The 25,824-nt window shown below is 39.7% G+C and overlaps 1 protein-coding gene across 18 annotated transcripts in view; it reads left to right on the top strand.

Annotated features, from left to right (window-relative positions):
* The window catches only part of LOC132131136 (receptor-type tyrosine-protein phosphatase S-like), a 131,888-nt gene extending 120,476 nt beyond the window's left edge, over positions 1–11,412 (top strand). For all 18 annotated transcript variants that reach the window (XM_059543096.1, XM_059543102.1, XM_059543099.1 and 15 more), the window contains 8 exons: positions 1,591–1,745; positions 1,925–2,210; positions 4,667–4,845; positions 4,925–5,051; positions 5,133–5,258; positions 7,605–7,759; positions 10,170–10,305; positions 10,420–11,412. In XM_059543096.1, coding sequence (XP_059399079.1) covers positions 1,591–1,745; positions 1,925–2,210; positions 4,667–4,845; positions 4,925–5,051; positions 5,133–5,258; positions 7,605–7,759; positions 10,170–10,305; positions 10,420–10,488 — 1,233 coding nt within the window. In that variant the 3' untranslated portion in view covers positions 10,489–11,412. The remainder of the gene's footprint in view (positions 1–1,590; positions 1,746–1,924; positions 2,211–4,666; positions 4,846–4,924; positions 5,052–5,132; positions 5,259–7,604; positions 7,760–10,169; positions 10,306–10,419) is intronic.
* The last annotated feature ends 14,412 nt before the right edge of the window (positions 11,413–25,824 follow it).

Genomic DNA, 25,824 nt, shown 5'->3' with positions numbered 1-25,824 from the left:
AGTAGCGGTGCCAAATCTTGCTCCCAAAGAGCCAATATCCGCCTAATCGGGGTCTTCAGGATTGTTAGAAACTTCCAGGCAACATTTATTGGACCTTGACCCTACAGGTGCAGGATTGGACACCCCAGTCTACAAAAAAGGCATTTCCTAGATAATATGTGCTCACTTTCCTAGGAACACTTTGCTTTAGACATTTTAAAGAGTTTTACGTTGTGTATGGGCCTCTTATTTCCCTGTGGACCTTAGAGCAGACACATTACACAATTTTGCTTTCGGGCTTCAATAGACATATACAACTTGGATGATTGCAAACAGAAACGTTTTTCCGAAACGTTCCCAGCATTCTCATCTCGACTGCGTACATCAACACACATGCATTTTTTATAATCTCCTCATTCCACATCCATCATCTTTTAATGCTACGCCTGCCAAAGAGAGGCACTTAGCTAAGTGGCCAGAGCAAAATTGGCATCCCAGACGGCGCAGCGGTCAAGTAAACATGAAGTGGTTGGGAGCGATAGAAAGGGGTCAGCCAGTTGCACGGTCAGACCGTAACATGAATTAAAATGGATTGAGCTTTTACTGTAGCGAAGGACACACGTAAGACATGAACAGAAGCATTGATTAAAGAGAGACTGATGCACAGAGCATGAAGAGCATGCTTATGGTGTGCTAGGACAGAGAAATGAGATCTCTTCTATATCTCAATTGATTCTCCTAGACAGCACAGAAAGTAATTGGATCTTCTCAGATTTGTCCCAGTAATCCTCTAGTTTCAGAAGAGATCTTCTGAGCTATGAATGAGCAATTAAATTGTCTTCTTGGACAGTCTAGAATAGATGTAATTGCTTAGTTTTTTGTTGTTGTTGTTTTTACTAAAGGGCTATCTTCAAATACAGATGAGGTGTTTCTGTGGCATCAAAGTTGTATTGCACTGCTGGACTGAATAGTCAGAGTTTGCTTACTACCCTTACCCACATTCTTGCTGAAACTGTGTACTTATGTGTGCACATATCCTGCAGTCGCACACACAGTAAACACAGAGTCATGAATTCTTAAAAACAATCCTGCACAAGCCCATCCACTGCAGAGAAACAGCCTGCAGAATACAGCCGGGGTGGGGGAGTGGGTGTTTGGGGTGAAGTATTCGGCAAAACTGGGCCAGTTTGCTCTTAATTACATAGTTTATTTATTCATTTATTCAAAGGGAGCCTCTGTTGGAACAGCAGTGACATTGAAATGCAAAACCTTCCTTTAAAGACATCCAGAATGAGAAATAAAGGCTAACAGCTAGAACTAGCAAGACACTGATGTCTCTCCCTCTTCTTAATGAAATCTCCTTTGCGGCAGACATGTTTCTGGCCCCCTTGTTTTGTTAAAATAATACACTGTAGAAGACATTTTGGTGATTCCAGAATGTGTATATCATAGTATACTTATGACACTGGCATGCAAGTTACTTGAACTCATGCTAACACAATTAAATTGTGCATTGATAGAACTAGTGCTAGATTTATCGCCACATTATCGGTAAGATTTATTTCTGTGCATTCAAGCAACTTAGCATCACAGCACTCGTTCTTCTTTCAGAATGGTTCCAGTGAAAAGCGAGAGGTTCGACAGTTCCAGTTCACTGCATGGCCAGACCACGGCGTTCCCGAGTACCCTACTCCATTCCTGGCCTTTCTCAGGAGGGTGAAGACCTGCAATCCACCGGACGCCGGCCCCATCATCGCCCATTGCAGGTCTGAACCCTGTTCCTACCTTTCAGGGCTCTCGAAGCCAGAAACTGGTCAGGAAGTCTCATTGATCAAAGTTGCAGTCAAGTTTGGCGTCGTTCCCTAAAGTTGGCCTTTGGTTCTTGGTAATGAAAGTAAACTTTCCTGCAACTTTCATCCCTGACTTGTGCAAAATGTGTTTTCAGTGCTGGCGTGGGCCGCACAGGCTGCTTTATCGTGATTGACGCCATGCTAGAGCGCATCAAGCATGAGAAGACGGTGGACATCTATGGTCACGTGACCCTTATGCGCTCCCAGAGGAACTACATGGTGCAGACGGAAGACCAGTACAGCTTCATCCACGATGCCCTACTGGAGGCCGTTGCCTGCGGGAACACGGAGGTGGCAGCACGAAGCCTATTCTCCTATATCCAGAAGTTGGCGCAGGTGGAGACCGGAGAGCACGTCAGTGGCATGGAGCTGGAGTTTAAGGTAACCACAAGACATATGAAAAGTAGGAAGATAATCAAGCTAGTAACAATTGACATCGCATACAAAAATTCTAAATATATTCGAGCTATTCCTAGAATCTGTGGTTTCATTATGTTACGGTAGAGGGCGCTAGTACACATGTTCTGCACAGAATTTCCAAAATAACACAAGTGAAGAAGAAAAAAGAAACAACGGATACTAACACATGTAATCTAACACGATCATCTGACATGAAACAGCATCAAAACTGTAACGTTATGGTATAAAACTACTAAACTAGTAGTTTACTGAGACTATACGTCAAAGTGTACAAAGTATTTAATTAGTAAACTATCAGTAAACCTATAAGTTCACTGTTAGTATAATTGCAGTACAAACTACAAACATAGAAGTAAACTAGTAGTGTACTCGAAGTCTACTGTTATACTTAAAGTATACCTAAAGTATACTTTCAAATACTAGAAAGTGGGCCAATTTAGTCCGAAGGAGTATTGAAACAGTACACTTACAAGTATACTACTAGAACACTGGTATTTGTTTTCTTGCTACATAAAGTATACTTAAAAATATACTTGAACTTTACTTAATTATACTTAGTAAAATAAACTTAAAAGTATACTTCTTTTTCGTAAGGGTAGTATTGCCAAATGTGCTATCAAGTTGTGCATCTAGTGTTGCTAAAACACAGCTATCTTAGCAATGTCCAATTCATTAATGAATGAGTTCTTCTAAAGAGATCAAACTATTTAGAAAAATGTCTGAATTGGTTTGCAAATTGGCCAGAAATGGTTCCTCCTGGGTAGCCCGTCAATGTAGCAAGGTAATTGAGAAGAGTTATGCCATTCTAGCCAGAAAATCAAATAACAACATGCTAAGTTTTCAGGCTAATCAACTAAAGGAATGATAAGATGGCAGACTATTTATACTAATTTATGACTTTTATTTGTCATATTTATATGGTTAGCATGGGGGATAGAATATTTCCCAACACGATGAGAGTACTAATAAGGTGCATACAGGGTAAACCATGTCAGAAACCTCTTTTAAACTCTACCCGCCCCGCCAAACTAGCCAAAATGTGTGTGTGTGTATGTGTGTGTGTGTGTGTGTGTGTGTGTGTGTGTGTACGCATCGTTATTTCAACAGCTCGGTTCATAGCTGGCACTTCCCACCGGAATGCCTCATGCCCTTCCAGGTCCTTCTTTGAAAGCTACTCAAAGACTCAAAGGAAAGACAAACAGCCAGTAGCTGCTTCTGAAAAAAAAGGGTAAAAAAGACTAGGCCTGGAGCAGGAACTGAATGGATTTATTACCGGGCAAAGGCATTACCTGGCAGAACAGAAGAGAGAGAGAGTGAGAGACTGCGGCACAGTTCCTAGATGTGCCAGGCTCGTCCAGTTAAAAGGAGACAATGCTTCCAGACAACTGACCTAGAAAACGGAGAAGAATTGTGGGTACTGTGGCTCGGTTGATGTTAATTGATGGTTACAAGCTCTAATTTGGATCATGAGACATGGGTACGAGGTGTATGTGCACATACAAAACGGTGGTGTCCAGTCAGAGTATGAATACAAAGCAGCATCCTAAAAGCAACAGTGACCCACTTTGCCAATTGCCTCCAAAGTTGCATGACTTTTCGGTTGTATCGGAGCTGGGTTTCGTGTCACCTGATGGAAAAAAAATAGGAGTTTTGGTAATTATAATGGCAACGAGCATTGACAGGTTTCCTGCGAGCACAAGTAAACTGGGTCACCCAGTCTCGCCCATTTATAAACAGTCTGACACTGAGAAAAATAGAGGCATTAAACAAAAAATGAAAGGTCAGAATGGTTAAACGACTCCCATGCAGCAAGAAATGTCCTTCAAGCCTAAATATCCAGTGTTTGAAGTAAGCTGTATTCTAGTTTGGCTGGACTTCCATCAAGCACAATCAAACCTCTTCAAATGATTCATTCTAATACGAACCCAAAAGAGCCCATTTTACACCTCTCTTTATCTCCTTGCACTGGCTACCGGTTGTGGCTCCCATCAAGTTCAAGACACTGATGCTTGCTTATAGAACAGCCACAGGCTCAGCACCCACCTACTTCCACTCACTATTACTAATCTACATCCCCTCCTGAAGTCTGAGATACGCTAGTAAGCAACACCTTATGGTACCATCGCAGAAAGGCTCAAAATCCCTTTCCGGAACATTCTCCTTCACCGTTCCTGGCTGGTGGATTGATCTTCCCACCCCTATCCGGAATGCTGAATCAATGACAAATTTCAAGCGAATGTCTAAAACTTGGAATTACAAGCACTTTCTGTGTCTGTTTGCTTCTTTAAGAAGAATCACTTTATGTATCCCCCAATTGTAAGTCGCTTTGGATAAAAGCGTCTGCAAAATGACTAAATGTAAATGTATTTAAGCTGTAAATGTAAATGACTTGATCAATTGTCTTTCTCTTCCCACAGCGTTTGGCGAACTCCAAAGCCCACACATCCAGATTCATAAGTGCCAATCTGCCATGCAACAAGTTTAAAAACCGCCTGGTAAACATCATGCCGTATGAGAGCACTCGAGTGTGCTTGCAGCCCATCAGAGGGCTGGAAGGATCCGACTATATCAATGCTAGCTTCATTGACGGATACAGGTACTGCAACAGTGATCTGCAGTGGAAAAGTAACCCAGAGCACCTTAATTCACAGGGACTCACTTTCTCTTTCCTGTAGACAACAGAAGGCTTATATAGCCACACAAGGCCCATTAGCGGAGACCACTGAAGACTTCTGGAGGATGTTGTGGGAGAACAACTCCACCATCGTGGTGATGCTGACCAAACTGAGGGAGATGGGACGTGTGAGTGTCTCTCTCTTTGAGACAATTGGTTTTTAGGCTCCAGAACATGTGATTTAATTATGTTTCCATTTGTTTTTGCAGGAAAAGTGTCACCAGTACTGGCCGGCGGAGCGCTCCGCTAGATATCAGTACTTTGTGGTGGATCCAATGGCAGAGTACAACATGCCTCAGTACATCCTCAGAGAGTTTAAAGTGACCGATGCTCGGGTGAGTCCTGGAATACAATAAAAACATATTGTGCCGAATGGTTCTGAACCTTTCCTGAAATATTTACATAGTATTTTCAGGTACTTCAGAGAATATCAAGGTTTTCTTAATGTTATTTTGGACATTTACAGTGATATTCTTGGAAGTACCATTTAAAAACCATTATATCTCCAAGGTATTTCCAAGAATTATTGTGGTATTAATATGTTACATGTCCAAAAACCAAAGTATTATCATGGTACTACGTATGAAATAATCTAATACAGTAGTACTTTGACATTGGTACTCCAAGACTTTTCAAAGATCATTGTTTTCTTCTTGTTTTTGGAAGCAGATTATATCAATTTCAAGTTCTCTATCCATTCTGAGCTAAAATACTGTTAGATGCCTTAAAATCATGCTCCCCATGAGTCTCAGCAGTAGGTCTTTCTCCAGAAATGGCTGAATATCCCATCAAGCGAGCGACTGCTAGCAGAACCGCTCATTTAATGACTCGAAACACTCTGAGCCAAGACGAAACGAGCATCACTCCAGCCAAGCACTTTAATTGTGATTGAATCGTCCAGGCAGGCTCTCCAGTAATCAGACTGCAGTGAGAATCAAAGAGAGCTTTAATCAGAGCCGACTGAAGGAGGCGGGGCCTGGACTGAGGCATGATGGGATGACGTGGAGCGAACAAGTCACGTATTTAATCACACGATTGGACACACATTGCTCGGCCTGTAGGGTGTGCACATGATTCGGTCCGGGCTCTTTTACGCCTCGTTTTCTTTCACCCTTCTCATGTTACAGCAAAAACACACTGCTTGTTGCAGTTAATCAAACGGAGAAGAATAAAGGCACAGCGCAAGACTCCTTTCAAGATGATTTATATAAACAATATTCAGTTTATATGTTGCTGTTTATGTATTTGTTCTGAAATTACTCATAGGTGTCAATCAGAGGAACCATCATTTTGACTAATGATGTTGTTGCAAAGTTACTGTATATAATGTGTGTGTGTGTGTGTGTGTGTGTGTGTGTGTGTTTTAATGTACACAAGAATATTTATTTGTAATTATAATAATTAAATATAGCATTTAATATTATTAATTCTATTATATTATTATGCTATTAGTAATAATATTATACTGTAATTAAAATTAGATTTTAATCATTACAAAAAGGCATTTATTAACCTGTTTTTATTAACTTATAAAGAGTTCAATTATATTTTTGTTATAATTTGAATATATATATATATATATATACACGTGTGTGTGTGTGTGTGTGTATATATATATATATATATCATACTAAAAGTAGAATTAAAATGTTAATAAAACTAAACATTGATGCAGAGTAAAGTTGCGTAGTTAAAAATAATCAGTGTATATTTTACTGAACACAAGAAAGAATATTTATCATTAATATAATAATAATAATATAAATATTTATAATACAATATTATTGTAATATATTTGTTATATAATATTTTTATTAGTATTGATATTTTATTTAATATCAGGTTAGTATTACTTATAATTTGAGTTTCTGCTTATATTTATTAATTTATCATTTAAAAAGTGTATGTGTATTGTTTTATTAAATTTTTCAATATCATTTTAATATTATATATACTCCAAAACAATGTAATATAAAAAACATGAATTAAATATATATATATATATAATATAGAATTTTAATTACAGTTTTGAATATCAAAATAAAATGAACACAAAAAAAATAATTTTAAATATACTAATTAAATATTTGATTAATTATTGAAAATGATTAAAATGTTGATATTTAAAATTATTAAACATTAAACAAATTTGTAAATATAAATTCATGAACCAAATAATACTAAAGTTTCATGTGATCAACTGAAACATAGTTCGATCCTTTTCTTTACAAAAGCACAAAAACTCAAATAACCCGCGCCAGAGGATCTATAACTGTTGAGGAAGCGGCCGAGTGTTGCTGTGTGATCCAGAAAGCCTTGACGGTGTTTGATCCGTCAGACTCTGGCTGAATATTTCCGGCCTCTTCTGTGAAAGCTTTAATTGTGTCTGGTTCTGCCTGAGCTTCCCTTCGATCGTTTCGGCCGTCGCTCTCTTTCTCCTCTCCTCTCATCCGCCAGGGTTTCTCCAAACCATCGATCAGCCGTTTAGCAGCATCTCTTCGAGATGACGCTCGTCAGACGCACCATTGATTTCCCTCAACTCGGCTTGGAGTTCGGCCGCAGATGTTTAAATCCCACATCCGTCAGATAAAGCCATCCATCCAGCCACTGTCTTGTGAAATCAAGGATTGTGGGAGTAAAAGAGACTGGCGTTTATGTGTGTGTTTGTGTTTTTCTCTCAGGACGGCCAGTCCAGGACCGTTCGGCAGTTCCAGTTCACCGACTGGCCGGAGCAGGGCGTTCCCAAATCAGGAGAGGGATTCATTGACTTCATCGGACAGGTGCATAAAACTAAGGAGCAGTTTGGACAAGACGGGCCCATTTCTGTCCACTGCAGGTGAATAAACATCTATTATCCAGCGCTCACTCTGTAAAGTGTCCCAAGTGTGACCAAACATACATAAAGTTAGACACGTGTAAGTAGCAGGGCAGAAGCAGATCCTGTAAAAGCATTAAAGATCGTTCTGTTCCCAAACGTTTGAGCGGGAAGTGTGTGTTTATGGAGCAACAGAAGACTAGAGTTGCTTTCCTTTCTTTTTATCTCTCATCCATCTTTATCTCCGTCTCTTCGTCTTCAGCTTCTGCTTCACGTGGCGCCACGTCTCCATCAAAGAGCCGTTTCTACGCTGGTTTTGATCCTTTTGGATCTTGAAGGCATTGCATCATCTTGTTTTCCAGTAAAAATATTGAAACATTTTAAAATCGAGATGCAGAAATGACACACTAAGTATTTTTTCCCGGACAAATGTATCAAAATTAAGTTACATTTAAATAATCCTGTCTTTCCTTCGAATGAAGTTTATTTTTCTGACTCTACTGGCAGATATTTGTTCTCGTTTTAAACTTAAACTCACTTCATTTTGATGAATTCTTCAGAAAACAGCACTTAAATATTTGTCTGCTCAACTAATTCAGTTTATGAATAGTACTGGAAAACAAGAAAAAATCGATTGACAAACAAAACAAATACTGTAATTACAATTTACTTGTTTTCATTATACATACATAAAAAATATTACAAATAATTTAAATAGTTACATGCAAATGTGCTTGCCAAGTGAATTTATCTTGTTTTAAGAATGTTTTTCCATTAGAAAATGGATTAACAATAGATTTTTAATGTGGTTCTTTTTGTCTTTGACGAGGTTTGAGGTTTTTTTGGTGCTGGTTTAATCTCTCTCTCGTATTCCTCTCCTCTCCATCCATCTCTCCCCAGATTTCATATCTAATAGAGCCACATGGTTTAGTCATTAATAGCATGATTACGTCGACTGAATGGAAGTGTAAATCCTTCACGGCTGTCAGATCTGAAAGTCTGTCTGTTTAACCAGCGCTTGGTTTTTAGTCTGCAACCGGCTGCCAACCCAACCACATATCTCCGTCTTTTCTTTTCTTTAGCCTTCTTTCTGTAGGGTTCTGGCAGCATGGATGGACAGAAACGTCAAAAGCGTTTTTTGTTTTCCTGACAGTGACCGTCGTGAGACTCTGAAGCAGTTTTTCATTAGATTGCCCGACTCTTCTGCCGAGATTACATCATTGTAATGCCGCGTTGTGATTGGTTGTGCATCTAAACCAATCAGAGACCGTCCGTTCGCTGCTTTCCCAAGCCGTTTGTCACTTTCAATCTTGCCAAGTGGAGGCAAAGCCAAAAATAAGTCCGTTGTCAAATCAATTATTGTTGGCTTGGTGAAATCACTCTGCGCTAAAGCAGCTCATGAAGCCAGCTTTAAAAATCAGACTTAAGACTCCTCCTATTTCAAGCGCTGTCACAACGAGGCGAGTTTAGCGCTCGCGCGTGTTTGTTCAGATTAAACCAGTTGGATTTATTCTACTGCTGTTGAAATAGATGGCTATTGGGTGAATTCAGAATAGTATACTAGCAAGGGTTTTTGAAATAGTGTAGTATGCATTATGTATAATGTGCATTGCATGCAAAAGTACACTGTGTGGAATACTGTATCCCACAATGCAATGCACTTGAACATCCACTTACAGTGTGACAAATGAATAGACACGATTTGTTAGACCACTAAAACTTGTTTAATACCAAAATCTGATTGATTGATTTAGCATAGGGCGTTTTAGATTTATTTTTTAAATATTCACATACTTATTTTTATTGCTCCTTAAATATTTTATTTGTTTATTTATTTTGTTGTTAATTTTAGTATTTTTATAATATTTTCATTTTTAAGTCTACATATTTATTTTTGTTTAATTATTTATTTATTGTTCTTTTATTATTATTATTATTATTATTTTATTTGTATTGTATTTATTATAAATGGATTTAAGTGGGGAAAATTGTTTATTTAGTTTATTTATTTATATATATAATTTATTATTATTTTTTTTTTATGGAATAATACAAAAAAAACTATTTTTTTCTGAGACGTTAACTTACGGTGCAGTGTGGTGAGGTCATGTGACAACAACACTACATACTTATTTACATAACTAGTTTCAAATACTAATTTCAAATTGAGGAATGCTATGTAGCAGTATTATGGTATTACATTTCATACAGATATATAGTAAACATATCTTGCTTTATGGGTTTAAAAAAAAGATGGATTCAGGAAAGATGCAACAACATTACTGCTTAGTGTTTCACATACTAATTTCATGTAGGTTACTACCATGCAGAAAAAATGATGCTCACAAACCAAACTTTTTTTACTGTACCATCATCAGTTCTTGGTTTCAGAGAGTGTTTTTAACACAAGCTTGTGCTTTCCTCAATGAAGTGCTGGTGTGGGCCGGACCGGGGTCTTCATCACGCTAAGCATTGTGCTGGAGAGGATGCGCTACGAGGGTGTGGTGGACATCTTCCAGACGGTCAAAATGCTGAGAACACAACGGCCAGCAATGGTGCAAACAGAGGTGAGAGTCCAGAGCTTCTGATTTCCTGCAGATTGTCTTGTTTAATTGCTGGACGTTTGGCAAACTGAAGTAATAGCAAACGCCTATGCTAATGCCTTTGTGTTTGCTTTATAGGACGAGTACCAGTTTTGCTATCAGGCAGCTCTGGAGTACCTTGGAAGTTTTGATCACTATGCAACGTAAAAAGCCATTTTTGTTTCCCCCAACCAACTACCCCCCTCCCCCCAACAGCCTCCTGAGCCATAAAAAAATTGCTTGAAAACATGAAATGATGACAACTATACACAATTCATTAAAATTTTTTGAATAATCATCTTTTGGAACCAATCAAAACGCTTTGTGCATAACCCCAATTGGACAAGCAACACTGGAGAAGTGCAAATGAATCCCAAACCCTTCTACATCCCAAGCTCGTGAAGGAGGAACCAATCGTTTTGGCTCAGGGTGTAGGTGTCTGGGTGTCGGACCACTAACCTTACCTCAAGTGTTCTGACATGGAGGACAAACATCGTTTCGTTTCAAACTAACTCTGTGAACACATTACAAAAAGACATGAAGGAAAAGTTGGTGAGATACAACAGGTCCACATATTAAAGTATAGATTATGAGCACCTGATTCATTGGCATTTAAAATCCTTCTTTGTTTATTAAAATGGAAACATTTTCATTGAAAGGACAAGTATCAGTCTAGCAGCGGACTTCACTGATATCTTCAATGGGGAAGATGGTGCAACTGTACAAACAAGACTTCTTTTGCTGCTCACGTCTTGGGCCCAAGCCTCTCTTTGACATGTTGCCATTCTGACAAAATTGGGAGCCACTTAAGAAGCAATTCAAGGCAAACCATTCCTCCACTTGAGAACATAACCCTCCTCTCGAAACCACTGAAGTCGCCAAACGAGAAGTCGACACGTCAAATTGTTGAAACCTAATCACATCAGTTTCTCGAGGTGGGGACAAGTTTTTTTGGTGCTTTCAAAGACATGCTAGTGAACATTTCTGCCAATGTAGCTCCAATCTCCACCTCTCGAGAGCCAATTGGAGCGTGAAATGTTATGTCAACTAGAGATTAGGACCAGAGGAACCACTAAAGAAAGTCTTGAGTTTCTTTGGCTGAATACATCCGATACATTGACTGGATAGGGGATGTGTGGCTAAATCTTGCTTTGACGTCCCCAGTGAACAACGTTCATTCCCTTCATTTCAAACAACTTTTTGTCTTACAACTGTTTTTTTTTTTTAGTTTTTCTCTTGATACCAAACATGCTGCTTTTGCTTCATTATGCTGTACGTGAGAGTAAGAGTCTGATTTAATGGACACAAGTGTGCGAGAGCATGATTACGTGTGTTGCTCCCACCAGTCAATCCATTTCCTTATGCCTCAACAGTCTCCCAGGATTAAATAGCAAGTATTTTATCATCATCAACGACTCATTCCTGGTTACTTTGGGATTTCTTGCGTTTATTTGATGGTTGTTTTTGAGGTGTTTCGTCAATGGATTTTGGCTAATGAAAAGCAAGAAGCAGGCATAGATTTGCACCCTGAATTTGCGGTACAACTTGTGAAACTGTTGTTGTAGGTGGGACTGTTTTACACACTCATGCATATGCGTATGAGGGGGAGGGGCCTGCACTCTGCCGTTAGAGCTGATTGGCTGTACTGGAGAATGCTTGAACCTGGAGTGTTCTGATTGGTGAGAGAATGAAAGGAGCCGTGTGTAATCTTATTTCCAAAAAGCCTTATTCTTGTAACATCATAGAGAAAAAAAAATTAAATACATTATTGTTGTATTATTTTGACTATTATTTTCTTAACAGACATTTGATTTCTTGGTTTAATGTTTTGCTTTTTTTTTAGCAAAGATACTGTACTCTTTTTTTTGTATTATTCGAAAGGAAAAATAATGCTCATTTTGCTCATTTTACGTTAAAAGACATTCTATTTTTTCACTGTAGAAATGTAATGTGAGATGTGTTTGTGTGCATGTATACATAGACCAATGGTACGAGAATGTATACATACACACTCACATATAGTATATTTAAATGCAGAATATAAAGATGTATCCAAATCTTCATATGAATAGCCTTTTTTGTTTTCGTTTTTGAAGCGGGCGCTCATTTTTATACCACCATGAAATTGTGAAACTGTGTGTATGAAATCATGAATGACTTTTTATTTGGTTTCGTTTTAAAAAATGCAGAAATTTCCCATAAATCATTGCAGGGAGAGCTTTGACTTCCTGTTGCCCAATAATGAAGGTTGGATTATGATTGCAATCCTATTGTTGTTCATCAATAGTGGTAGTATGAACTGAAGTATTACTTTTATAAAAAATGTACAACTGGTTTAGTAAATACTGAATTGAACAAAAAAAAGTAAAAATGCAATCATCCCTACTTTCGAAACTTTACTTAAAAAAAAAAACAAACAAAAAAATTTTGTTACAGCCCATATCTGTGAAAGCTTTTTGAAACATTTTATTTTGTCTTTTTACTTTTCAAACCACCGAATGTTCAATCGTTTGTTGATATCAACTATGATTCTGAATATAATGCCTGTAAATAAACAAATATATATTATATGTATTTGTATAATTTGACCCTGAATATTTCTGTCTTTGAACAAAACTGAAATAACCAACAAAAAATGTTTATGCTAATGAGAACCCTGCACAGTTTTGAAAGCTTTGTCTCATGCTAACAGCTCTGTTTATCTCTCGCTCTTTACTTTATTTCTTTTTTCCTGATCCATTTGTTCATTTGTTTTCCCCAACTCTTCACTTTTTTCGCTTATCGTAGCCAACACACACTGCAGTCCAGTGGTGAGAGAAATCACGCTGCTTCTTTTCCCAATAGACTTTGTGCATCACTCTTTTATTTTTATTTTTATTTTTTGTAAGATCCCTAATACATGTCTGTCAGATTTTACTCCAAAATCAAAAAGCATAAAGAAAATAAAACCTATTTTTACAAAATTTTAAAAGACTTTCACCACAAAAAACACAGTATTTCTCATTATTCAGTGGTGATTATAATTATTGTACATAAAATGATAAATGTTTCTCTATTCTACAGTTAAAAATTACTTAAATTCGACGTGTTATTGGAATCAGTGCAACAAATTGTTTTTAATCAATTATTTTCATGTTTCTCACATTATAGTAATGTGAATTTTTTGCATTATGGTCATAAAAATTGGAATTTTGGAAGAACTATGGTAATACTGTATTGTTGTGGGGGGGGGGGGTTTGTTTGTTTTTGGGAGTGAAATATGACAGCAAATTTTGTCATTTTGTGTGTTTTTTTTTCATTCTGAGTGACTCAGAGTGTTGTTAGATTGGGATGAAGAAGGACTTATAAAATGCCCAGTGCCTATAAAATGCCATATGAACAGCAAGAGCGAACTGCCTTGAATTGGTTGCGCGTTTGGTGATTAGCTTCATGTAATCATCACTAGTTTAAATACACAACCGTCTCTCACAACTGCCTCTGCACTTCATCTTTTATTAATTAGTAGTTCATTGCTAGACGTTTACAGCTACCATCTTTAGTTCACTTTTATAATTTAGTTTGTTATGTTAAGGGGACGAAGTACGAGAGAACATGGAATCTGGAAATTCCAGTGCTGCCTTTTAAACTGTTGGGAGTTTTGTGTGTTTCTAACAAACTTTTCCTTGGAAGGGAAAAAAAAATGCAAAGGACACTCATGCGATTGGACTTGTTGGACTGATCTCCGACAACTATGACGGCTAAAGTACTCTGAAGTCCTGTTCGTCTGCTCAATGGAAGGACGTTCAACAACAGGAGCCAAAGGTGTGATTCGATTAGTCTACAAACAACGAAGAACCAATAAACTAAAGTGAAGGTATTAAAACCATGGCCAACAAAAACGAAGAAAAAAGCCAAACGTGAAAATAGTTTATCTTTGTACGAAGGCCAAGTGCTATCACTTTCGAACCGTTACTTCTGACAAACACAATAATTGGTTTGAAACCACTGTGTATGTAGATATGTTGACTTTGTATTAAAGAAATGTTGTCTGCAAATACTGGTGTGCCTCATATTTGATCTGAAAATATTCATGGATGTAGTTAACATTAAGTCTAGCATTAGATTTCCATGGGATCATTAAAATTTCATGAGCTCAGTTTGACAAGACCGATGGCGAAATAAATTTGATTCTCCTCCACATATATACGAGGACCAATCAGCTGTCATCGCACATGGCATCTCAACAGAACCATTAAATTACTTCACAATCTGGCCTGATACCTGAATGGTAAACACATCCATAAGCTCAACATGCTCATAATCTAATCATCTCATCCTGGTGCATTTTGCCACCCACTGCTCGCAATTTATCATAGCAACCCTGGGATGTACAGTCGTGGCCAAAAGTTTTAAGAATTACATAAATATTAGTTTTCAAAAAGTTTGCTGCTAAACTGCTTTTAGATCTTTGTTTCAGTTGTGTCTGTGATGTACTGAAATATAATTACAAGCACTTCATACGTTTCAAAGGCTTTTATCAAAAATTACATGACATGTACAGAGTCAGTATTTGCAGTGTTGGCCCTTCTTTTTCAGGACCTCTGCAATTCGACTGGGCATGCTCTCAATCACCTTCTGGGCCAAATCCTGACTGATAGCAACCCATTCTTTCATAATCACTTCTTGGAGTTTGTCAGAATTAGTGGGGTTTTGTTTGTCCACCCGCCTCTTGAGGATTGACCACAAGTTCTCAATGGGATTAAGATCTGGGGAGTTTCCAGGCCATGGACCCAAAATTTCAACATTCTGGTCCCCGAGCCACTTAGTTATCACTTTTGCCTTATGGCACGGTGCTCCATCGTGCTGGAAAATGCATTGTTCTTCACTAAACTGTTGTTGGTTTGTTGGAAGAAGTTGCTGTTGGGGGGTGTTTTGGTACCATTCTTTATTCATGGCTGTGTTTTTGGGCAGAATTGTGAGTGAGCCCACTCCCTTGGATGAGAAGCAACCCCACACATGAATGGTGTCAGGATGCTTTACTGTTGGCATGACAAAGGACTGATGGTAGCACTCACCTTTTCTTCTCCGGACAAGCCTTTTTCCAGATGCCCCAAACAATCGGAAAGGGGCTTCATCGGAGAATATGACTTTGCCCCAGTCCTCAGCAGTCCATTCACTATACTTTCTGCAGAAGATCAATCTGTCCCTGATGCTTTTTTGGAGAGAAGTGGCTTCTTTGCTGCCCTTCTTGACACCAGGCCATCTTCCAGAAGTCTTGGCCTCACTGTGCGTGCAGATGCGCTCACACCTGCCTGCTGCCATTCCTGAGCAAGCTCTGCACTGGTGGCACTCCGATCCCGCAGCTGAATCCTCTTTAGGAGACCATCCTGGCGCTTGCTGGACTTTCTTGGACGCCCTGAAGCCTTCTTTACAAGAACTGAACCTATTTTCCTTGAAGTTCTTGATGATCCTATAAATTGTTGATTTAGGTGCAATCTTAGTAGCCACAATATCCTTGCCTGTAAAGCCATTTTTATGCAACGCAATGATGGCTGCACGCGTTTCTTTGCAGGTCAGCATGGTTAACAATGGAAGAACAATGATTTCAAGCATCACCCTCCTTTTAACATGTCAAGTCTGCCATTCTAACCCAATCAGCCTGACATAATGATCTCCAGCCTTGTACTCGTCAACATTCTCACCTGAGTTAACAAGACAATTACTGAAATGATCTCAGCAGGTCCTTTAATGACAGCAATGAAATGCAGTGGGAAATGCAAAGGGGAAGGGGAAGTCGTGGCCTAATGGTTAGAGAGTCGGGCTCCCAATCGAAAGGTTGTGAGTTCGAGTCCCGGGCCGGCAGGAATTGTGGGTGGGGGGAGTGCATGTACAGTTCTCTCTCCACCTTCAATACCACGACTTAGGTGTCCTTGAGCAAGGCACTGAACCCCCAACTGCTCCCCGGGCGCCGCAGCATAAATGGCTGCCCACTGCTCTGGGTGTGTGCTCACAGTGTGTGTGTGTGTGTGTTCACTGCTCTGTGTGTGTGCGCATTTCGGATGGGTTAAATGCAGAGCACAAATTCTGAGTATGGGTCACCATACTTGGCTGAATGTCCTTTCACTTTCACTTCATAACATTCTGGAGTATATGCAAATTGCTATTATAAAAACTTAAGCAGCAACTTTTCCAATTTCCAATATTTATGTAATTCTCAAAACTTTTGGCCACGACTGTAAATAACATAACATGTAGAATGACTACAAATGTGTGCATAAACCACACATTGTTTTGATGCCCAATTATATGCATTATTAATAGCATTTGAAAAGTCAGTTGAGGAAGTGATTTAAACCAAGTGATTCTAGAAAGCTCTAAATATCACCTCACAGTCAGTATTTGGTGCAAATCTTCAACAAATGCCACTGGGCTCGTCTGGAGGTTTGAACCATTCATCTCATGCTTTTCCTATTGATGCTGCTGAAGACGAGAGAACAAAAGGTTGGTTTATTTTCAACATGAAATCTTTGTTAAAAGCCTCAAGAATCCTAATGCTTAACGCAAAAGAAAAGGTGAAGGAGATCTGGGGCTAATTGCTTTTCTCGTCAGTCATCTAACTCATTAGCACTGTTCCTTGGGAGCCCATCAAAGCGCCGTTTGCATCAGAGCAACCAAAAGCCATGGACATTTCAAATAAATGAGAACGAAGTAAATTGGACCGTCCGCCGCCCGTGGCAGAGCTGAGCTACAAATGGCACATCAATTGAATCAAGCCATGGAAGAGTAATCCTGGAGAAAGAGCCAGACATCATCTTTGAGAGATCAACAAGATAGAATGTCTTTTGCTCAGAATAATTGCTTGGAAATTGTTCAATGCACTTGTATTCAGATCTAATCAATAATTTATTCTTTCAAATGCATTTGATACAACAGTGGTTTGAACACTGATTCATGTGATAATACATGTTTGCATGGTATTTGTTTTGGAAAAGGTAACATTTATGCTTTAATGTGAGTCAGAATGATTTTGAATGTTTCTAACATGAGTTTAAATTTCCATTTGTTTTACAGAAATGTGGATGTTATCACTCGCTCCATCTGAAACCACCATTTTTTTATTTATTTTTTTAAATGCCTTTTCGCAGCATGTTTCAGTTATTAATGAAAACATTTCAGAAATGTGATGGCTTGTTCTTGAACATCTTTAAATTTATCACCAATTAAGTTCAGCAACAGATTTTGGTGAGTAATTGGGCTGACCTTTTTATTTCAGCACCATATGTCAAAATCATCACATAAAATGTTGAGAATTTCTTGGAATTTGTAGATAATTTCCCTCAAGTGACGTTACAAAAACAAAATGGCTGCTGCACTCGAATGTTGACAATGTTGATAAACACCACAGCAATCACTTTATGCCTGTTTTCCGTTTGAAACCACTTTTCTCGATTCATTCATACAGTATTTCACGAACATGCCTCATTTTAGTCCTAAGGTCGCACATTTTGTGAGAAAACAGGTTGCACCCAACCATATTCAATCTATAGCGACAGTTGTTCACATGATAATTTGTTCGGCATGTGCTATTTGTTTGTTTGTTTGCTAGCTTGCTCTGTTTGTTTTGTGTGCAGATGTTAGAAGGGAGTTAATCATTATACGCCAGAAGTCGAAACAGCTCAGTTCAGTCCCGGGGCCCCATTACAGATGTTTCTGGAGCGCAAACATATGATCAAATGTTACTGAATTCAGCTTTAAGTATCTCAGACTGCGGTTTGAGCTTTCTGTTATGCTAATCCAATTCTTATGCGACCTTAAACCAAGATCTTTTTTGGGGAAGCAAATGAATTCTTTCTAAAAAAAAAAAAATCGCTTGAATACACTTGGTTTATCTCGGCGAGAGGAGAATGGCTGCTCTCCGAGTTTATTATGCAAATGAGACAATTTGACAGATTGCGCGCAACCCTTCATAATCACTGTTCACGGACTGCTTTCTGCGGCACGGGCGCGCGCCTTTATACGAAGCTTCTGGGCTCTTTTAACTAATTATGCTCTCGAAACACTTACAGAGCGTTTCACATGCCAAACACAATGGGTGCTGCTGGGTCAATAGCTTTTATTGACCCTGGAACAATGTTTCTGGCTAACTATGACCTTGTTGACTTATTCTAAATAATTGAGTTCAGCTGCACGACCAACAAGCTTCATTGTGCTTTTTGTTATATTAGCTATTGGCAACTGTAGTGCACTATCATACTGTATTGAGGTCATTTCTCACAAAAGACTGAACTACCCGCCATTCTCTACTACGCATGCGCGGAATATGTGTAATTTGTCATTGGAATATATTTAGTGTTATTGTCACCGTTTTCCATATTTGTTCATTTTGCTCTGTGTAATAGAGTTATGAACACAGCTAAACGTTATAGTGTCTATTTTATAATTGCACATCAAGTGTTTTTGTTGTGTGCTCTCTAAGGCTAACAATGTGCGCAAGTGGATGGATGTACTTCGTTTGCTATGAGGCTGACATTTGTGAAGTTAGTAGCATTATTCAAAATCACTTATGTGTCAGATGTTTTCATTATCTCACGGAGATGAACAAAAGCATTTCTCTGCACTATAAAGAGTATACTATACGTCTCAGTGTGTCTGTGGACTTTAGTTTTATTCACTAGCATGAGTGTGCTGTCCTCTTGTGACAGAAACTGGAAACGATAGGCTATCTCTTACTTCAAAACGAAGCCTAAAGGAATACGCTATGATTTCCCGCCCAAATACGTTCATATTGCTCATAATGGACTCTAAAGATGTTTTTTATATATAAAATAAATAATGTACCCGATTATATAATATCAGTTATGGGAAATGAGACAAGATCTTATATAGCTAAACGGATTCTGTGGAAATGACAAAAACATCTAATCTCAAGTGTGTTTTTTCTTTCTTTCTTATTTGAACATAATTCTCTCCTGAAATGCTCTGCTGTGACATCTCAAGGTTTCCAGAGTTCCAGTCCATCTGTACTGGATATTTCACAAAGAACGCGTTGTTGACTAAATAACCTTCATTTATATTAACACATTTCATGTTTATTTATAAGATGAATGTGGATGAAGATGACATGCGATAGAATTGCATCATAAACTGGTCATTATTATATAATCTGGTATAATATACTATAAACTGGTACTTTGAAATATTCCATAGTATTCTCAAGAATACATACATCAAAAAAACATGGTACTGTCATAGTATATATTTCCTAAAAAAAGGGTCCAAAACGTGTTCATAATTGCTACTGTTATGTAAGCAGTAGCGAAAGGATTCTACATAAAACACTGTATGCAGAGACTTCTGACATCTGATTGGCCAATCCAAGTACCACCCCAAAATTAAATATACTACTATCTCATTTTCTTTGTTTAATCAAACTGAAAGTAGCATTTATTTTAGCCTCGAAATCTCCTCAGGTGAAGCTTCCAGCATCTGCTAACCCTTCTGGGGGGAAAAAACAGCTAAGACCAGCTAAATGTGCACAGTTTGTTCACTGCAGATGTTTTCCAGATGAAGTGATCTTTAACAGACATCTTGTAGACGTACCTGTGCCACTTGTTAATTAGCCTAGGCTTTTTTATACCAGGTTGAAGTTATGCACTGATTTTCTGTCATGGTCTATGTACCTCCTGAATTAGCTTCGGCCGCCCAGTGTAGGACTAGCTCAGTCAGTTTGTATGCACAGCTTGTTCCTGCTCAACTAGAACTTCCTTAATGGCTTGTTTTGAGGAGCCCGGATCTTCACATCAGCACAGAGTCATTTAGACATCAGAAACAGTTTGTTTTCGAAAGCATTTCCTCCTGAGGTCAGAATTTATCGTCAGCAGCCTTATTTGGTAGATCTTCTTCTGTCTTGTCAGAGTTTATTGCTGAAGGCTCCTTGCAGTGATTGATGGATCACTTTATAAGAGATTGTTTGAACATGTCTGGAGATGTTTGTGGAATATTTACTTAACAAGAAAATCAGTGCTAGTTGTTGGGGAATATTTGATTTGTTTGTCTTGGTTTTTACTGAAAAATCATGTGATTTATATATCAGTGAGCGCGGCTGTACGCCAGTGGCGCATGCGCAGAACCACGTGCACTGTTAGCGCGTTTAGGAAAATCGGGATGCATTCGACGTGAGACGGAAAAAAACGCGCATTAGCAAAGTATATCTCGGGTTATAGATAGATAGGCTATACGACGTCGGAGCGATTACAGCTATATGTAAACAAGCCAGCTGCATATGTTGTCCAGAGTCTGAAATGAATGGCATAAAATAGATTTACATAATGGCGCGAAAATGGCGTTTCTGTACAGAAAACGAAAAATAATTCAGATATCGCCTATTGCATTGAGAATGCAATGGTAACCCCTTAAAATATTTTCAATATGGATGAGTAAGTTTAGCATCATGACTACAAGGGTAGTTAGCAAGTTAATTTTTAGGATAAAAATAAGACAACTACATTTTAGGTACTTTTTATTTGTATTTATTTTATTGTTAAATTAATAGACTATTCCATGTAGAATCTATAAAATCGCATGTTTTAGTTGAATTATATCACTAAAATATCTGTTTGCTACCCAGTCCATCCATAATGTTGATTTGGAAGCTGTTAGTATGATCTGTCTGGAATGGTACTGTGGTTTTTTTTCCTTATGAGTTCAAATAGAGGGCGTCTGTAACACACCCCTTCTCTGGGTTAATTGACTAGAGCTGCTCTGAAAGGCTCTTACCTGTGGTCGAGGCTTATCGCTGTTCTCTCCTGGAGCCGTGAGTGTGTGTGTGTGTTCGCACGTCGTGTTGTGAAACAGTGGGATGGCCGTGACCTTGATCTGTACCCGTGTGCCAGGGTGCCGGTGTGGGCATCAGGTGTTGGCATCTTCACTGCAGGTGTCGTGCCCAATTAAAGGGGTGGCTTGACAAGCTGCCCGGTGGGCATGGCAGCAGGCCTTGAATTTAATTACATGGAAATGCACTGATTCGGGGTGAAATGATGCAGAACGTGTCTGTTTGTTAGCTGCAGATGACTGCCACTTGACTGACAGAGCGCTTGGATTCAGATGTGCTGGCTGATGGGTTTTTTGGGCTTATTAAAGAGTTGGTTCACTCACTCTCATGTCGTTCCAAACCGTAAGACCTCCATTTATCTTCAGAACACAGTTTAAGATATTTTAGATTTAGTCCGAGTGCTCTCAGTCCCTCCATTGAAACTGTGTGAACGGTCTACTGTCCATGTAGAGAAAGGTAAGAAAAACATCATCAAAGTAGTCCATGTGACATCAGAGAGTCAGTTAGAATTTGTTGAAGCATCGAAAATACATTTTGGTCCAAAAATCGCAAAAACTACGACTTTATTCAGCATTGTCTTCTCTTCCGTGTCTGTTGTGAGAGAGAGTTCAAAACAAAGCAGTTTGTGATATCCAGATATGATTCGTTCACGAGTCAAGAACCGTTTCTGTCAGACGCGTCCGATTCGAGAATCGAGGAGCTGATGATACTGCGCATGTGTGATTCAGCGTGAAGCAGACCGACACACAGGGCGTCTGAACCGAACTGATTCTTTTGGTGATTGATTCTGAACTGATTCTGTGCTAATGTTATGAGCCCAGGTAAACCGAAGGCTTGAATAAAGGGCAATCATCGCAAATGATGCCATTACTTCGAGCGCAAGAGAACCGGTGAATCGTTTTCTTCAACTGGTTTATTGAATCGAACTGTCCGAAAGAACTACTGGTGATCCGAAAACCGATTCAACCGGTTCTTGACTCGTGAACGAATCATTATCTGGCTCGACTCGGTGTTCATCTTCAGTTCTCTCTTCAGAATCAGAATCAGAATCAGAATCAGAATGAGCTTTATTGCCAGGTATGTTCACACATACGAGGAATTTGTTTTCGTGACAGAGCTCCGCAGTGCAACATAACAGCGACAGAACAAAAAACACAATAAGGAATAAAAAATACAAAAAAATACAAATAGGTGGGTAAGGATTGACAATATACAAATTGACAATGTATGGCAGGTATATTAAAATGAGCATTTATGTATGTACATGTATATTATGTGGAAAAATTTTAACTGTACGCTAAGTATGTGTGTTTGGATAAATAAGTGTATGTCTATATAAATATAAATATAAGTAGTATAGTGTGTTCCATGTATGTACATGTATATTATGTGCAAAAGATTTACGTGTACGCTAAGTATGTGTGTTGGATAAAAAGTGTAGTGTATATAAATATAAATAGTGTAGTGTGTCCCACAGTTATTATCAGCTGTTCATAAGATGGATTGCCTGAGGGAAGAAACTGTTCCTGTGTCTGGTCGTTCTGGTGCTCAGTGCTCTGTAGCGTCGACCAGATGGCAACAGTTCAAAGAGGGAGTGTGCTGGATGTGAGGGGTCCAGAGTGATTTTAACAGCCCTTTTGCTCACTCTGGATAAGTACAGTTCTTGAATAGATGGGAGGGTTGTACCGATAATTCGCTCAGCAGTCCGGACTACCCTCTGTAGTCTTCTGAGGTCAGATTTAGAAGCTGAGCTGAACCAGACAGTTACTGAAGTGCAGAGGATGGATTCGATGATGGTGGAGTAGAACTGTTTCAGCAGATCCTGTGGCAGGTTAAACTTCCTCAGCTGGCGAAGGAAGTACAACCTCTGCTGGGCCTTTTTCACAATGGAGTCAATGTGAATGTCCCACTTCAGGTCCTGAGAGATAGTGGTGCCCAGGAACCTGAATGACTCCACTGCAGTCACAGTGCTGTTCATGATGGTGAGTGGGGGGAGTGCAGGGGGGTTTCTCTTGAAGTCCATGATCATATCCACTGTTTTGAGCGTGTTAAGCTCCAGGTTGTTGAGACTGCACCAGACAGCCAGCTCTTTAACCTCCTGTCTGTAAGCAGACTCGTCACCGTCCTGAATGAGGCCGATGAGTGTGGTGTCATCTGCAAACTTCAGGAGCTTGACAGAGGGGTCCTTAGATGTGCAGTCATTAGTGTACAGGGAGAAGAGCAGTGGGGAGAGAACACAGCCCTGGGGAGCACCAGTGATGATTGTACGGGTGCTGGATGTGTATTTTCCCAGCCTCACTAGCTGCTGCCTGTCTGTCAGGAAGCTGTTGATCCACTGACAGACGGAGGTGGGCACGGAGAGCTGAGTTAGTTTGGGCAGGAGGAGGTTTGGGATGATCGTGTTGAAGGCAGAGCTGAAGTCCACAAACAGGATCCTCACATAGGTCCCCGGTCTGTCTAGGTGTTGCAGAACATAATGCAGTCCGATGTTTACTGCATCGTCCACAGACCTGTTTGCTCTGTAGGCAAACTGAAGAGGATCCAGCAAGGGTCCAGTGATGACTGCTTCCGGAAGACCTGGCGCACCGCATCCTCGCTGATCTGTATTGCAGGTGTGGGGGAGAGGGGGGATGCAGGAGGTGTGAATGGTGAGAGCGCTTGATTGGAGAGGTGTTCAGGGTGGGTTGCAGGAGTTGTGAGTGGTGTGAACAGTTGTTTGGAGAGGCATTCAGGGTTGGTTGCAGGAGCTGTTAATGGTGTGAACGGTTGTGTGGAGAGGCATTCAGGGTTGGTTGCAGGAGTTGTTATTGGTGTGAACGGTTGTGTGGGGAGGCGTTCAGGGCAGGTGATGGGTGTTCTTTCAAACCTGCAGTAAAACTCGTTCAGATCGTCTGCCAGTCGTTGATTTTCCACAGTGCTGGGGGGTGGTGTCTTGTAATTGGTGATCTTCTTTAGACTTTTCCACACTGATGCGGAGTCGTTCGAAGTGAACTGAGTCCTTATTTTTTCAGAATAATTCCTCTTTGCCACTTTGATCTCCTTTTCCAGTGTGTATTTAGCCTGTTTATACAAGACATTATCCCCCTTCCTGTAAGCATCTTCTTTGGCCTGACGGAGCTGTCTGAGATTTGCAGTGAACCACGGTTTGTCATTGTTGTAATTTAGTTGAGTCTTGGTAGGAATACACATATCCTCACAGAAACTGATATATGATGTTACGGTCTCTGTGAGTTCATCCAGATCGGTGGCAGCAGCTTCAAAAATACAAATCCTGCTCTGCTTCATTAGTCCATCTTTTTACAGTCCTTAATACAGGTTTAGCTGATTTTAGTTTCTGCCTGTAGGTCGGTATAAGATGAACCAGAAGGTGATCAGAACGTCCCAAAGCTGCTCGTGGAACAGAGTGAAATGCATCCTTTATTGTTGTGTAACAGTGATCCAATATATTACTGTCTCTTGTGGGACAAGTAACATGCTGTCTGTATTTTGGCAGTTCACGGGAGAGATTGGCTTTATTAAAGTCCCCAAGAATGATTAAAACAGAGTCTGGGTGTTGTTGTTCTGTCTCTGTGATCTGCTCAGCGAGTTTCTGTAAAGCTGAGCTCACGTGCGCTTGAGGAGGGATGTAAACACTAACCAGAATGAACGAATGAAACTCCCGCGGCGAATAGAACGGCTTGCAGTTAATGAAGAGCGTTTCGAGATTTGAGCAGCACGTCTTCTTTAACACAGTTACATCTGTACACCACCGTTCATTGATGTAAAAGCATGTCCCGCCGCCGCGCGATTTCCCCGTTGATTCTGCATCGCGATCCGCTCTAAACAGCTGAAAGCCCGGCAGATGGAGTGCGCTGTCCGGTATGGCGTCATTCAGCCAAGTTTCCGTGAAACACAGAGCAGCAGAGTGGGAGAAATCTTTATTTGTCCGAGAGAGCAGAAGCAGTTCGTCCGTTTTGTTGGGTAGAGAGCGGAGATTTGCCAGATGGATGCTAGGCAACGGCGTTCGAAATCCGCGTTTTCTGAGTCTCACGAGCGCTCCCGCTCGCTTTCCCCGCCTGCGCGTCCTCTTGAAGCGTGTGATCAGGGCAGCCGCTCCGCCGACAAGAATGTCCAGCAAAACATCAGAATAGTCGAAAACCGGTGAAATATCGGGAGATGTGTGTTGCCGAATATCCAGCAATTCGTCCCTGGTGAAACTGATTGCAGGAATATAACTAAAGTCAGGACAAACTAACAAAAACACAAAAACAACTGCAGAGCACGTCACGGAGGCAGCCATCCTGTATCGGCGCCACTCGTCTACAGCAGCAGTTCAGTCAGTGTACTGTTTGAGTAAATGAATTACTCCGGGATATTGGTTTGTTTGAACTCAGAGGGAGTGTCAGCCACATTAAACAAGTTAACAGCTTAAGTCATTTGTGGATTAATGCGTAATGGAGACGCGAACCGTTTCAAACGATTCAGTTCGATTTGGTGAACTGGTTCAAAAAGATCCGGTTACATGGAGTGATTCGTTCGCGAACTGGATATCACTACACTTGAACCCTCACACAACAGACCCGGAAGAGAAGACAATGCTGAATAAAGTCGTAGTTTTTGCTATTTTTGGACCAAAATGTAATTTCGATGCTTCAAAATATTCTAACTGACTCTCTGATGTCACATGGACTACTTTGATGATGTTTTTCTTACCT

The sequence above is a fragment of the Carassius carassius genome, chromosome 48, assembly GCF_963082965.1.
Source record: "Carassius carassius chromosome 48, fCarCar2.1, whole genome shotgun sequence".
NCBI classification, from domain to species: domain Eukaryota; kingdom Metazoa; phylum Chordata; class Actinopteri; order Cypriniformes; family Cyprinidae; genus Carassius; species Carassius carassius.
The sequence above is the reverse complement of the archived record's forward strand: the minus strand, read 5'-3'. Positions and strand labels throughout refer to the sequence as shown.